Source organism: Larimichthys crocea, chromosome XVI, assembly GCF_000972845.2.
Source record: "Larimichthys crocea isolate SSNF chromosome XVI, L_crocea_2.0, whole genome shotgun sequence".
NCBI lineage: Eukaryota > Metazoa > Chordata > Actinopteri > Sciaenidae > Larimichthys > Larimichthys crocea.
Genome location: NC_040026.1, coordinates 20,817,120 through 20,833,604, shown reverse-complemented (window position 1 = coordinate 20,833,604; position 16,485 = coordinate 20,817,120). Strand labels below are relative to the sequence as shown.

General features: G+C 43.0%; 1 protein-coding gene across 1 annotated transcript in view; it reads right to left on the bottom strand.

The window, feature by feature from the left end:
* si:ch211-216b21.2 (heparan sulfate glucosamine 3-O-sulfotransferase 3A1) overlaps positions 1 to 16,485 on the bottom strand; it is a 29,201-nt gene that overhangs the window by 76 nt on the left and 12,640 nt on the right. Inside the window, exon 2 of the mRNA XM_019270141.2 lies at positions 1 to 919. This exon is cut by the window's left edge and continues 76 nt beyond it. Coding sequence (XP_019125686.1) covers positions 298 to 919 — 622 coding nt within the window. The 3' untranslated portion in view covers positions 1 to 297. The remainder of the gene's footprint in view (positions 920 to 16,485) is intronic.

The window sequence follows — 16,485 nt, the reverse complement described above, 5'->3', positions numbered from 1 at the left end:
TACAATAAAATCTCAATGTACACATTGTATTACAAGTAGGAAGTTGTAAATTTATGACAAAACATCATGATGTTATGAGAATAAGCTTCAGTAAATAAAGTAAATATTTTTGATGTGAAAAAGCTGTTATATAATATAACAGCCAAGTAGGTTAGACAGTTTTTTTTTTTTTGCAACATTATAACTTTTCTTGAAATATTACGACTTAATTCCCACGATCTAATTTTCCCACTAGAGTACTCCTCATACTCTCTCGCAGTATTTCAACGACCCTCAGTGTCATAGACAAAAACACATTCAGTCATCCCAGCCAAAAAAACGCCCTGTCATCTGGTAGAACTTCATGTTGAAGGGTCTGTAGAAGTCCCGTAGCCTCTGCACCACCTCAGGGTCAATGTTCGGGTGGGTCCGCCCTTTGGTTTTGCCCAGACAGTGGGGCTTGCTGCTGCCCTCAGCCTTCTTCAGGCACGGGAAACCCTTGGTCTGGTTGAAGTAGAAGTGTTTGTCTGTGATGATCCTCTTCAGGCCCAGGAAGTCCTGCACGCGACCAAGCTCACCGGCGGGGTCGCTGATTAGGCGCTCGCCGCTCACGAACAGGATCTGGTCCATGGGGAAATACTGCAGCCAGTTGTCCAGGTGTTTGGCATAGATGCCGATCTGGATGGCACTCCACGAGGTGTCGATGAGCCCCGTAGTCCTGTTTTTGAAGGTGAGGCTCTCGAACGAGGGAATGTCAGGCTTCTTAGACAATGTCTGCGTGTAGTCCGAGATAGCCCTGGTGACGGGGTCCCTCACTACCACGATCAACTTGGTGTCCCGGGACATGGCGGATATCCTGGCTGGAGCCTCTCTGGTCACAAAGTAGCTGGGGGTTTTCTCCATGGTGATCTGGCCTTCAAGGGTCTTGGGCATCAGCTCCCTGCAAAAAGAAAAATTGAGAGAGGATGGAAAGAAGGAAGTGAGATATTTGTTTGACCTGAACTCCTGACTGAATCACAAAGACCAACTGTCGCAGTTGTACAACCGCTCTTATTACAATAAACACTGCAACTGGACGAACTCGGGCTATGTCATCAAAAACCTCAAGTCCAATCAATCAAGAACAACTCTGGAAACACGTCTGTTTGTAGCAGTTTATTTATTTGATCTCTATCAGGTATCTTTTTCTCCGAGTTCAATTAGCTGCCAAGAAGTGTGACCAAATGCTGATTTGCAGCTTTGGCGCGGCACAACACCGTGGATGTACATTCTTGTGCTGATAGTATGCAGATGCTACCTCAATCTGTGTTCCTCAATGTAGCCTGAGGGCTTATGAAATCAAGAAGGGAACTCCCTTGGGTCCATTTGAAAGGGGGGTATTCTTCACTCTCATATGGCGCGAAAAAGGAAGATGTCAATCTCTATACCCATACCATGGCAGTGCCGGGTATAAAATATTGATATCTGAGCCAAAAAGGCAGCATAATTGATCAACCTTCTGTCCTTTACTCTGTGAAAAACATTTTAATGGATTATTAGAAATGTTTTCCCCATAGAACTCTTCTTGTGGTTTAACGTTGTTTATTTGAAGCTTTTTTTGCACTTGAGTGAATATAGTCATAGATTGGTATTATAGTTTCTAGTGATGACTGAAGTGACGTCCCACCAGCAAAGTTCAACTAAGCATAACCAAAGGTTGTAACGTTTATTTGGGAATGTTTCCTTATGTGCGCTTGACTCCTTTTGGCCATGAAAAGGACGGTAAACAATCCATTCGGCCACGGCACCCCTCTTTTCCCGCTCTTCTTTCTTCCCTTCTGCCCAGCCGCCTCCAGGACAGCGACCTCAAGCAAAGCGGGTAAAAGCAGCCCATGAATGATTAACGCAACCCTCCCTCTGCCATTTAGAGCCTCTGCAGAATACAGCTTTAAAATTCACCAAAGTACAGAATGCAGGCGTCAATTATTCATCTGCTTGGCTGGTGCTGCTTAAAGCGAAGACTGGTGCTGACAAAGTGGTCCGGGCTGCTCCCAGGGTAGACGCTGTTTGCTGCCCGTGACAGAACTGCCAAGACCCTGAAGGAGGGAGGTCCTTTGAAATATCTGAAGACACTTCAATCTGTTGTTTCTAGGACCACGTGAGCGTGTGTGATAAAAGTACAGCATCTTCCTACGCCTGATTTTCCAATGTGATGGGCACCGGTGTTCTGCCTTGCATAAAGAGGCTGGTAAACAATCATGCTCCGTTTACCATACACAGAATGAAATGAGACAGAGGGCACTGAGCTCTACACAAACATAAGATGAAAGCGATAACTGGTTTTCTCCGACAAGTTCCCCAAATGAAACAAATGAATAGTTTGTAATTGCCTGTTTGTAATAAGACAACTGATCTGATGCCCGTACCAGCAGAGCACCATCGTGCCATCACCATTACAAAAACATAGAAACATCTTAACATAACTTCATTTACATCAAATTTCTTGTCTAATGTTTGGGAACATTTGTTGTTGTGGTTAGAAGAAACCAATGTTGTACGACCAGTTGTCCCCCATGTTTTGCTGACCCATCCAACCACCCGGACCACCATGTTCTCTTTGAATTTTGTGGTTCTTAAAAAAAATGTCACATTATTTCTTCCTTTCTTCAAAGACTCTAAGATCATTCCTTTGACTGCTAAAGATGTCGCCTTGGAAATGAAATTATGACAATAAAACTACACCTGAGAAAGAATCCCAAACTTCTGAAGAGTCGGGATTACTGAGATGTCAGCTTGAGTGTGTCTTTCCCAGTTTGACTTGTGCTTGTTCCAGGCTTTAAAACATCTGTTGGTTGGGCTCAGCGTATGAGGTGAAATGGATCTAAAAGCCATAAGTCAATACCTTCAGGCCAATGTCAAAACACACCCATGCAATGTGCCTGAGTATTCTGAGTGGATGTTTTTTTTTTTTGCGAGGAAGAGATCACAAGGTCAGCACAACGGGGACTCGCAGGAAGTGGTCAATAAGAGCAAAAGCGGCAACACAGGTGCACTGATGTCTCAACATCTGCCTGCAAAATTGACCGTCACCTGACCTCCAGAGTCCTCTCAGTATCTGCAGCCTCTCCTAGAACTGGGTAAAAAGGAACATGGACAAGGCTCCTTTCCTCTCGCATTAGCTCTGCCTCATCGCCCGAAGAGTCCAGAGTGAGGCTGTATAATGGTGCTTTTAAACAACCTCAAAGTCATCTGGGACTGCAATGTCTACTAAGCTCACAGGTCAATAATAAAGAGACTAATTATTGATAAATGGGGAATCCCAGACGCTGGCATGCAGGTAGTCTTCCTGAGCGTCTTCCTGCCTGTATTGGCAACATGCTGATTTAGGAAGCACTGAACTTCTTGCAGTACAACAGTAGTACCACAAAGTTATGATGCAAAAAAGAACATTATTGTTTTATGAAAAAGAAATGAGCCTGTACTGAAGGAAGCATCCATATTTGATGGCGTGCGTCGAGCTTGTTCTGTGGTCGATGCACTCACAGCGGAGGTGTGCTGTGTGCGATGGCACTCTGGGGGCATTTTTGGGGTCAGTGAGGTATGTGGTATTGTGTGCAACGTGAAGACAGTTATGTTTGGAAGTTCAAGTACGGAAGTCATGAAGCATAACGTGTATTCAGGTTGATGTATATTTTATAGTTATTGGGAGAATGGTTTCAGGTTCATCTGTGGAGGGCAGTCAGATATAATAGACACTGGTCCAATCCCATTTTTTTTGGGAAACCAATTACTGATGATTATGATTACTGTTATTTTTTATTCTGAATTAATAGTTTAAATGAGTACTCCACTGATTTAGCATTGCACTTCCATGGCATTGTTGGACTATGGCAATGAACCAGAGATGTCGTTCATGATGCTTGACTGCTTTGAAGTAGGTGTTTTATGTTGGTAGTCATTAATGTAGTCTCAAGCAGAGAGGACGTGCTCCAAACACCCAGATTTTATTTCAGTCTTGTAGCTTTCAGCCCCAGTTGTCTGAATTGTTGCCTCAATTCAGACAATTTATTAGACTTTGTGGCAGCTCCTTCTGAAGCCATTAAATGTTATATGCAATGTGCATATGCATAACTACATAATACCAAACAAACATTGATGTGTACAAGCACCATACTTCCCCTTTTAATATAAAGAATGGAAAAAAAATGTGAAAAATGTCGATCAAGTTCCCAATATCCCAATATAACCCAATGTCCCAATTGAAGTTGTAACCTTTGTCCAACTAAAAGTCCAAAACTTAAAGATTTACAGTGATATAAAACAGTGAAAAGAAGCAAGACGTCTGCTTGGTTTCCAATAACCAAAACCTGACCTAGTTCCCAAGTTGATCCAGTTGGATGGTGTCCCGTGTATTGCTTCGAGTCTTTCTCTTGGTCTTGGGTTTGTGTATCCACATGTTGGCATTCTCTCTATTTGGGCATGTTTGAATCCACATTTTCAACACATTGTCATTGAGTTGGATCTAGTCTGACTGTTCTTGGGTCTCTCTTGGATCAGGTCTCCTTATTCAAAAACTTGTGTAGGCATGTTACACTTGGGTAAGGACCTGTTCCAAAATTTTGGACCTTGCGAAGACCTCTCATGCAAATCATCAAGTTTAAGGATTGGAACCAGTTTATTTTTTTGACTTTTTTGCCCGACAAATGATATTGTTATGGTTACAAATCAGTTAACTTACTAATGCACACATGTTATACAAGTAAAGAACTTCAATTCTCAACTATTGAGTTTTAGTTGGGCAAAGGCACAAGGAACACTTGGTTTTTTACAGTAAGCGAACTACACTTGGGTATTTCTTTCCATTCTGCAGCAGAAGCATGCAGCGCTTTCTAATGAAACTTTATTGGCAGAGTAGGTGATGTAACAGATGACAAACCGTCCAAGGGCTTGATATTTACTGCAGCTCCAGATTCTGCTTTGATGTCTTCATCATGCTGTTAAAATATGACTCCCTAAGCACGGTGATGCATGAAACACAGGCAGCGGGATCCACTCATGAAACGAGACGCAGACCCGAACCGAAATAAGACACACAGCACATGAACCCTGGCCTCCCTTTAAATCAAATTCACTGCTCTGGCACGCATTTAAGTACTGGAGAGAAAAAAAATTAAAATTAGGATGACTAAGAAGTTTAGAACATAGCAAACAGCTTGTGTACATGACAGAACATAACACATGTTGTAATTCTTTACGTCATTCTTCTCATATGGTACTAACTTGCTGGAAAATGACGCCAAGACTCATTGAGGCAGCTCTATTCCCTATTAAAAAATCCATATCCAATGTACACAGTTACGTGCAGCACATCACTCAATGCGTTCTTTGTAGGCTCGTCTATAAAGTAACCACTTTGGAATAAAAGCGCCTGATGCATCACTGCTTTCGTTTCCCTACTGAATGGATTTCACTCTCAAACTAACTCAACTCTGCCCTCATATACAGGCTGTGACTCATGTCTGCCTGTTATATAAACGCCAGAAAAAGTCTGACACTGCCATGAGGTCTTATTTACTGTAAATCGGGCGCACGCATGATATGACAACTTGACATATAAATGAAGGAGGAGTAAAAAAACTAACGTGATCAGCTCTGAATGGGCCATTTCCCGGTGTTATCCTGAACCTTTTAAAAAAAAAGGGGGTTTGGATCAGAGCCAATGTCTGTGAAATGACGCGACTTGTAAAGACATATAGGCAAGTGAGCATGAGTGCTGTCCACCCCCACTACAACCCGTTTGATTCACTTTTTCCTCATCCAGCAGGGAGCACTGGCAGGCATAACTACTCTCCCACAGCGTTCCCCTGCCACTACCACCAGATAATAATCTTGTAATTGGCTCAATATTTCTGCTGTTTGCAGGCCGAGCAAAGGCCAGCGCCGCTCTTGGTGGCTTGGACTCACCAGAAATTTTTTCCAGGTCAGTGGATGCTAGCGGAGGTCAGAGAGAATGAAGGCGGAGGAAGGAGAGGGAGGGTGATTTAGAGTAATGGCTGCTGTGCGGCGTGGGGGAAGCCCACTCCTCTGAGCTCGGAGCTTTATTGCTCTGCCAACCTTGTGCAACAACGCAGCCTTTAACCTGCCCTGTTGGCTGCAATCACCGGGGGCACTGCTGCAAATAAAGGCGTAGAATGACACACATATATATGACGTGGGTTGTTGGCAGGTAACAGTGTAGGTAAATTACTCTGGGAAACACTAATGAATGACAAAATGACATGTTTGCTATGGAGTCTAACGCACCTCCTGTTAGATTAATCACTTTTTTTGGAGGTGTAATCAGGATACTCGTCCGTCGAATACTTGACCTTTTCTTTCCTCTAGTGGAGGATGCACCGTGTCACCTTTGCCTGCACACCTGAACCTTAAAGCTCTAAATCTTCTCCGCTCCTGGATCGTTAAGTACTCCTCCAACACGGCTACGGAGGATTACCACCACAGCTTCCACAACAGACTTTGGTATCTTGAGTTTATGTTATGTGCTGGATTTCAATCCCACCGAAGTCTATCTCTTCCTCCCCGGTTGCAGATGTGTCAATCATTGAAATCACCTGTTGTTGCCTGATCCATTTTTCATCATACTGATCGATTCTGGACCAGTTAAAACTAAATGTTGCATGCTTTGGTTCATATGTGGCCAATCGGTCTAAGAAGAAAAAAAAAAAAAGTCAAATTATCAGAGTCAGCCCTGACATCTGAAAATCATCTTGTATTTCTCAAACAGTTTTGATGCAACCTTGGCCATTGTTTGAGGTTTTCTTCCCATAATTGACTCCCAATAGTAAATTATAGTGAAGCAACTGACAAGACATTGATCAAATTTATTTGACGTGATGAAGACAGAGACATTGGATGGATATGAAAATAGTTGGAGCAATGTTTTGTAAAGAATAGAGAAACTATTTATTTTATTAATGACGTAAAAGATACTCAATACTCAATTTTTAGCCCAGTAGAAATTATCCAAGGTGGGCTCTTGGAATTAAAGAATGAAACCAGTGCTACATGGGAACTGTAGGGGGTAGGAAGCAATTTTGTGAGACATACAATTACAAGATAAGAGAGTGGTCTATTCTTAGAAAGCTACATGGGAGGACGGGGTCTACTGTTTCCCTCTGGGAACTGGCATGGTTTTGATAAAGAGTGAGTAGGAAAGGAAAGGAAACCCCGCGTGACACTGGGGACACATTAGATAACAATGTCAGAGTGGATGAAAAACTCTGAAATAACAGGAAATTCAATGTCAGATTTATGATTAGGTGTGTTTCAAATTAGATGGAAAAAGCTTGTGAACGAGTTTCAAACGCTCGTGGTTGGTTTTTGTCTGGGAAGACGGGAAGCAGGAAATTAGACCGAAAGTGGAAAAATAGCTTTAAGTGAAACCTCAGTGTCATTAATAAAACAACTTTGTTAGAAACTAAACAGTGATGTTAAAAGACAAAGACAGTCGTGTTGTCTTGTCTCATTTGTCTTAAGACTCATAGTGGATAACAGCTGGTGAAAGCAAAGTCTGAAAAATAGTTTTACCTTTGCAGAGTATCTGAGTTGAAATCTTTGGCTACATTTATTTTATGTACACTCAAATATTAGAGACCTCATAAATAATGTGTGGAAAGAAAAAAATAATCAGTCCTATGCGATTTGTTACTCTGTGAATTTGATTCTAAGCGGAGAACAAGAATAATATTGTATCACACGCTGTAATAAAAACATTTTTTTTCATAAAGTCTTGTATAAATAAATCTCCCCGCTGGACGTTTGCCTCACCACGAGTTTTTTTCTCTCTCTTCTTTTCTTTCCATACAACAACAGCTATGCGATTTAGTGAAAAATTTATGGAGTTAGCTTTGCAGTATGTTCTTATAAATTTATCAGCAGTGTTTTTAACAGAATCCTTCTTTGCTTGTTGCTGAGTGTAAGTCTCCGTTTTTTTTTTATTGCGTAAGGGAGGAAAAATAAGCTTTATCTTTATGGGAACTTACTTGTGAATTATTCACCTCGTCTAACTGTGGCGGATGAAGAGGCTGCAGGACACATCGGTGCCCTTTTTATACATCAAGCTAGAGAGAGTTCACTCGCTTCCAGGTCCAGACTGCATATCAGCAGAGAGGATAGAGGGGTGAGGTGTGGAGTGGAGTGGAGTGGGTGAGATGGGGGACGGTAAAAGGGAGGGAGAGAGAGTAAGAGCTCAAAAATAGAAAGAGGAAAGAAAACACAGATGTTTTTGCCCCAAAGTAGTTTTTTTTTTTTTAAAAGGATGATAAGAAACACAAGTGGTCACATGCAGGTCTTAAAGCCAAAGCTATGGTTTAGTACCATCACTTACTATTTTTTAATGTGCAATAGGTTTAACCTCTAAATAAAGTGACAGCCACCTGTCTGACTTGTCAGAGAGCGTCTATTCTAACACACCAATGTTCCCAGATCTAAAATAATGGATCGAAAAGATTTTTCTATCGACATTGTCCTAAATAAAGTAGTTGGGACAAATTTCACCTAAAAACACAAAATGCCAGCGTCTGCTTATGCTTAGAGGAAAAGTCAGGGAGCCACTGGAGTTAGTAGACTTCATCCTCTGGGGACAATGAACATCTGGACAAACTTCCATGGCAATCTACACACAGGTTGTTGCGATATTTAAGTCTGAAGTGATGGACTGACCAACATCGCCTACCCTAGAGCTTGTTACTGAGGCTAAAAAACAAAGGTTGGCTGCCAAACAACATCAGATAATAACAGAATAATTATCTGCAACACTGTTAATACACAAATAATTAAAATACACGTGCTCATGTGGAGAAACAGTTCTGTTTTATGCATCCTCGGTTCTGTTTTGAGCAATTAAAGTTTCATCTTCCTCAGTGCCGCTTTGTTGCATTTGCACCTGGATTTTTCATGTGGAAAGGTGCAATTAAACTGACACATGATCACTCACAGATGCAATAGCTGCAACAGCAGGTGTAAAACGGTGAGAGCAAGCCAGATAAAAGCTCTGTCAGAATCAGCTGAGATGTGAGACTGATGATTGCCCGGAGAGTCTGAAACACCCACACAAACAGAAAGCGAGCCAGCAGAGATGAAGCTATATTATGCATCTCGTAATTAATGTTCCATTAAATCAAATTACTACAAGACCTAACCTCTAAATATAACGCCACGCCACAGCTCTGCATTGTATCATCACATGAGGTGTACGTATCATTGAGCGGATTCTCAGACACAGCGCTCGCATTACTTTTTCAGATTCTTCTGACCCACTTGTTCAGAGTTACATGGAGTTTGGTAACGGCTCAACGCTGTTTTTTCTTTCCGCCAAAGTCAGTTTTTAGGTTCTCGACAGCTTGCGGGAGATAAGACACTTAAAACTTTTGGTTTTTAATACCAAAGCTCATTTTCAAGGTATTGTGTTTCTTGAATGCTCACTTTATAGACTGATGGTGGCTTCATTAGGAAATTTCGAGTGGTCTTTGATAGCCCTCCTTATCCTTTCTCTATAGTTTCTGGTGCTGAAAAAGAGAACCACTTGCTTCAAATGGAAATCATTTCAATGGGTATTTAAATTCTACGTTTAAGCCTGATTTGAATACAAAAAAATTAAATAAAAAAAAAGAAAAAGCCCTGTGTCAAATTCATGAGAGCGAAATTAAATGTGAATTTGTTCAGAGCCAAATGGAAGGCTTTGAGGGGGGACTGCTCTGCGATAATTACCCATGACAAAAGGCTAGGGCTTTTGTCTTTGGGACCATTACCATGGTGATTTTCAGGCTGGTGAAACATTCGATATAAACATTTCAGTCTGCTGAATATGCCACATAGACTGTCGCTGAAAAAGAAATCTGTTATGAGCCACATTTCTGTTGGCACAGATGCCGAATCTGCCTCCACTGCTGCTGCTGCTGCTGAAATATCAGAGCTGAGACAAAAAAAGACTCGTGATTTAAAAATATAAAAGCCTATAAAAGTCTGATAAGTAAAGCTCTGTTTCAGATCCTTCTACAAACACAAAGTGATGGGCTGGCAAAAAGACAATCCCTTCTCTCTCTTCTCTCTTCTCTCTGTAGACACACTGAAACTTGCATTCCTGAACATTTCTTCTCAGCTCGGCGTGCTGATATTGATTTCACCAGCAAACACTTGACATTTTTGACATTTTCTCCATTTTATCGGGGCTGAAAAAGCCCCAAAACGTTCAGCCTTTTGTGCGCAACACACTTTCATTTTTCTCCTTGAGGATTTTTCTTTTTTTCGTGATCTTCAATCAGCTCCACGAGGACATGATTCTCGAGCTGAAAGCTGCCTTGCTCTACATTCTTCTATGATCTAATATGAATTCTGGGAGGCGACTCAACAAACACAGTCTTGTAAAATCTGAGCTAAAGCTGTCAGTATAGTTATCAATGCATGGAAACGTGAGCATTTGCTCATTAAACGATCTTAAATGCTTCTGTCTCTCATACCTGCAATAAGTCTGGCTACATACATTGATACATTACAGCTCAACAATCAACAGTTCTTTGGCACTTTTTTTAATCCTGTGCCTGCATCTGTTTTCCATTACGCTGTAAGAGTCATCGCAGTCGGGACTTGCTACAGCTTGTGTTTCACCAGAACGGCCGACGAGCATCCAGCGGTGGGAGCTCCTGTAAAAATGAGTGAATTAGTTTCATGGTTACCTAAAGGGAGGAGTATTTCACAAGTTTTCCCATTGACAGTTAAGATAAGGCTGCAGATATTCGACTTTCTTTTGCCAGAAAATCCCACGAAAAGACCAAACAGCGTGTCAGTCTGTCTTTCGATACTTCCTGACTTCTCAATCCTGTCAGCGCCTCAAGCCCACTGGTTAAATCGCGAAGCTCTACATCTTTGAAAGTCGCATTACATAAGTCAGCCACACATAAAGTTATAAAGGCTCCTGAAATAGCAGATCATTGTAGTTTGTTTTTTTCTCAAACAGGAGAAAATGTTGCAATATCAAGGGACTATTTTCACCCGAGGATTAATATCCATCCAGGAAGGCGTACGCGGGGTTTGATTGGAGATAAGCTACAGTTCCCATGTTTGTGGTAATGAAGGAACATGTAACCCAGTGATATGAACAAAAGGAGGTCTGTACAGAGGAATAAGATGTATCAGGCTTAGTTGGATCAATTTTGCCTTTTTTTAATGGAATTTGTTGACAATGGATTCAACCCAGAGGAGTGAGACGAGCTGGGTGTGACTGTAATGTGTGTGTGGTTGCTGCTACATTATAAATTAGACTTGCAGGAATGATGTCGTGCATCTTCAAACCTCCCCAAAAATCTTCAGAATATCTGCTTTAATCTTCCAACATTATTTCCATCTCGTTCCCACAGCGGGCACATCAACGTCCCGGTAATACTACAGTGGCATAACAGTGCTCGACAATCATACTGTACCTCACACGCACACTCACAAAATAAGAACTTGACAGGTTGAAAGCCCAAGTCTGAGTCTTCTGGCACACTTCTGAGAGCTCTGACTGTAAAGCGCCTGGGATGTTTTTTTAAAAATAGAACGACTTCTGAAAAGGAGTCATTGTCCTGTTCAAGACGCGAGCGTTATAGAGAGAAGCCAAAATTAGTCAGGTAGTATCTGAGCCAAACGGAGCTGGAGTAGACGAGGCTGGCAGATCTTCTCACTGCGAACATCGTCGTATTTAACTCTCAGACACTGTGGACTACCTCGCGGCGGAGAGACGGTGTCGGGTTTCATGCCATCATGCTGAATTGCGTTACAGTTTGCACTTTGTCTCATGACCTATAGGCAGGAGAGAGCGCGGGAGGCAGCAAAGCATCATTTCCATATGAAACTCGATAGCTGTGCTATAATGAAAGCCACATATTTGACAGTTTAACCAGTTTTAGGAGCAAAACAGCGATGCACGGATTCAATACATGCATAACCTGAGAGCTCAAGTTCGGAAAGGCAGATAGAAAGTGTGAGATATTTGGAGAGGGGAGTGCAGAAAAGGCTGAGGATAAGAGACAAGCGACAGGCCGACGGCCGTATCTAACAGTGTAAAAGTGATTGCGCTGTCTCCGTGCTCTCTTCTTCTTCTGTCTGCTGCCTTTTCTCATTTCATTTTCTCCCTTTCCATCCCTCCCTCCATCCTTCTACTCCCAGGCTCAGAATACAAAGTGCCTGGCACCGTCGCATCGCCTTTCCTCATCTTTATGTGCCAAGCTGGAGCAAGAGCAAAAAAAAAAAAAGAAGCAGCGAGCTCGCGCCCTCTGCGCCGTCCCGCCACCGCGGAAGAAGAGGGGCAGAGATTAGCATGTATGAATTCTCCTTCTTATCGCTTCTTTTGACATAAAGTCATTACAAACGGGCTCGCTCAATCTCTCTGGGTTTTTCCTAGATTGTAGCGTCACGGAGACACAGACGGAGGGAGGTGAAGATTATGTTCCTTAGCTCACATCGAGGAGATTTAAATATTTCATAGGATTCTTTTTTTTTTTTGCTTCTCCTTAAACACCCAGGAGAATAAATAATGAGCTTGGTAATAACAAGTTACCAAAAATGATTTATGCTCACAGGGGGGTGAGAATGAATGCAGTTCGGGGAAGGCGGGAAAAGGAGGCGTCGGGGTTAAAGACATGGTCGAATGCGTGATTTCCATTTTGCGTCCCTTGCATTATCCATTAAATAAATAGCCCGGGGAAAATGGAACTTCGCGCGGCTCGTTTCTGTCGAGGCAGCAGCGGCGTGCATAATGAACAGGTGAATGTTGACGCACGTGCGAGATCGCACACCAGTTGCACCGGAGAGCTCGTCGTGCCGGCGAGGTGGGGCGGGATGGAGAACAGGTTGTCGCCGAAAAGAAAAGGTGGAAAAATGACCCACTGCTGAGTGTCACACGACAGGGAATGGCTAAAGCGGAGCCAGCCTGGGGCTGGGCTGTGACCCAGAATTCAACAGACCCCCAGTGAGAAGCCAAGGAGGGCGCCCCCCCATCACGGCTGAGCTAAACCGGCCGTGCAACAGGAAAACACCTCCTCTTCCTCCCCGGACTGCAGAGAGGTAACTCCATCTGGGAAGCTGGATCGAGGCTGCAGGAATATGAAGTGTAACGGGGAACTGCGGCGTCTGAGGAGCCACTGACAACGTGCTAATGTTTTAGCCTGTCAGCTCTCCCCGAGCAAAGACGGATGGTTTTAGAAATAGAATGTAATTACAGGGCAGCTCATTGTCGGAGGTTAGGACAATGCGTATAGTGTAATGGAGGTTTCAGTTTTTTCTCCCTGCTATAACAGGGCGCTCTGCTGATGCTGGAAAGAAAAAAGTTTGAGCCCAGAGACGAAATTGACACTGGCCACCGACGCAAATGGAGTCTTTTTAAAATAATTTGAAACATCAGATTCGGTTCAACGTATTTAAGCATTTTCTTTTGTTTTTCTTTTAGGCCAATTTGCTGCGAACTACGTTTCAGGACCAACCAGTAAGATGCAATTCTTCTCCGGCTTCTTACTCGATGAACTACTGCCACCAATCTCCTTCATTGTTATGTCACGATATCCATTTTATCGGTTGTCAACTTTCTAGGGCTGCGTCTAATGATTTTTTTTTTCTCGATCCGTTGATTACTCGTTTGTACGATAAAATGTCAGAAAATAGTGACGTCTTGTCCAGTTTGAGGTCTTACGAAGCGAATGCTTGCAACTGAGAAGCTGGAACAAGAGTATGTTTTGTACTATTGGCTTATAAATTGATTAACTGATCATTGAATTTGTTGCCGGCTAATGGTTTACAACTTTTATATTGTAGCAAGATTGGATTATCTCACCGTGTTTTCGTTCTATGAATTTATTGGATTCTGAGCAGGCTGTGAACTCAAACAAACTCAATTGTTACTTTTTAAAGTGGAATTTTGCTTTTATTTTGGTGGTGTGACAGCATAGAGACAGAGGGTTTGTGATCTCTCTTCACTCGACAGCAACAAAAATGGGAGACATGAATAAACTAAATGTGAGAAATCCATAAAGTCAGTAGCGTTGCGGAGTCTACTGAGGACTGACTGCTGCTGCTCTGGCTTCATGCATGGAGCACACCGGGTCCAACTGGGTCGCATGCTGCTTATTAAGCTCCGAATTAGGTCTGCAAGAAAGCAACGGCCGAGTGAGCGAGCAGAGGGGCCGTCACACGTGTGACAAAAATCCTGAGCCAGAACCGAATCTGGAAACGCCGCCGTTACGGGGCGTGAGTCTGGTCTTAAACCGCTCGTTTTTTCAGTAACACGTTTGAAAGTCTGACCTCATGCATAGAGTTCTTTGAACCTCAGTGTGTATTTTATATGTGACTTCACATACATTAGGCATATCTTCATATATGTTGATATCAGAAAACATCATTAATACCGTGACATGGGTTTCAACAGTTCTGAGAGACGGGAGGAGAGAGGAAAACCATGACAGTCATGCTTTAAAGCAGATATTTCGCCTACTGCCATGAAATCCAGAGGAAAGAACCGACGCCTCGATTTAATACTTAACTTCCAGTGTTGAAATGGTTAAGCCTCGGAGCTGAGCAAGAAGACCGACTGGAAGGCTCTGGAGCTTGAACCTCCTATAGATTCACGGTTATCTCCATGAGGGATGTTGCACTTCATTCTTTTACGAGCAGGTCTGCTCTGTATTTATGTACGGCGTTACAGAGGCACGGCCCGGGCAGCTGTGTGCCCGAATCAGTCAGATAACCGGTGCTGTAATGCTCGCCAATGCTCAGCGCCATCACCTGATCGCGTGCGAGCAGGTGATTGTGTGTAGGCACGTTGCCATGGAGATGGTAAATGGGGTGTTCAAAAAGGGCGGGTAAGCTTGATAATTCATGTTCATCAATCAGAGGGATATTTTTCAATATTTCACGTTGATGTAATCGTCCTAAAAACACATTAACATTGAGGGAGTACTCCGCGGAGAGATAATGGCTGGATATTTGCGCCGTTATTGAGTCAAACTCCGCCGGGCTTGAATGACGGATGTGTGCCTCGCATACGGGAGGGGGGAGGCTGCGGCGTGAATAAATAAGCTCCGTCCAAAATCACAATTAGAAAATAAATAAATAGAGTGTAAAGACAATGACGAGGAGAGGCTGGGCGTGCACGATCATTCAAGAGAACACATTTAACGGAGAGAAGAAGAAGAAGCAAACCAAAACGAAACGCATATTAGCGCCATTCATATTCATGACAGTGGAATGGAGGCCATTATGAACCACTTTCAATCACATTTGCATTTACATTACCGGGGCCTGTAAACCTATAGACTAAATAGTGGCGAGGTAAATTAGTAAAGTAGCATTTTTAATACAGTACGTGCTCCAGTGAATACCTGTGTGTGTGTGTGTGTGTGTGCATGTTTCTCTGAGTGCAAACATATGTTTGTGATGTGTTCGTCTGCATGTACGTTCACCTAGAGACTCGAAAGAGCTCCTCTGACGGGGAGCATTTTCCAGATCCAAGAGTTCATCTGGGAGAGCTCGAAACGCACACTGGCACTCGGCTGCCAGAAGTAAAAAGCTTTGTGGGTGAGGAGGAGGAGGAGGAGGAGGAGGAGGAGGAGGAGGAAGGGGGGGAAATCCCTCCTGCTGGATTTACGCCTTGCCAGAGCCGACCCTGTTTAAAAGCCAGTTGGATACAAGAAAAAAAAAAAGGAGAGAGAGAAGAAACATAAGAGCAAAAAAACAGGGCGGTGAAAGAGAATATTCACCGCTGCTGCTGCTGCTGCTGCTGCTGCTGCTGGGCTGGAAAATAATATGATGTAATAAATGGTATGTCAGAAACAGACCTGCCCACGACGACAGCCACTCAGACTGTGCATGTATGTGTGAGTGTGTGCATTCCAGTGCATGTGCATGTGTGTGTGTGTGTGTGTGGCCTCTCCATTAGCGCTCCCATAACATTTTGGTAGAGCAAACAAAAGCGTGGAATCATCAATGGGCACCACTACAGCTAAAGGTGATAGTGGGGTGAACCATTGACTATATGAGCCTAATTACACACGGTTTTCTCCCAAAGGGGGCCGCGAATCAATGCTTGTGGTGAATCCTAAACAACGAAATCAATACAGATGCGTCTCAATGGTCATAATGAGAATCTGGTTGAAGGCGAGGATTTTAAATCAGCCACGTATCGGCTCGTTCAGTAAGATACAGCTCGGCGAAGGTGTGAACTGCATGTTAAACCGCAGAGCGATGATTAAATAAATAAAAACGAGACGGGCGTCCTGACGTTTTGAGTGTGTAACTCTTATAATCAAAGTTTAATGGCATGAAAACATTTTATTGTGATTAATAGAGTGATAATTAGGATCTTTTTCTTGCTACTGTCTGTTGTGATAGGGAGCGGGTTATTAATGACTGCGGTACAAAGGCCGAGCCAGACAGAGAGTCGATGTGAAGAACAGCGTGACTCCAAATAAGTAGGAACAACATGCGAACCGGTGGAGGCCC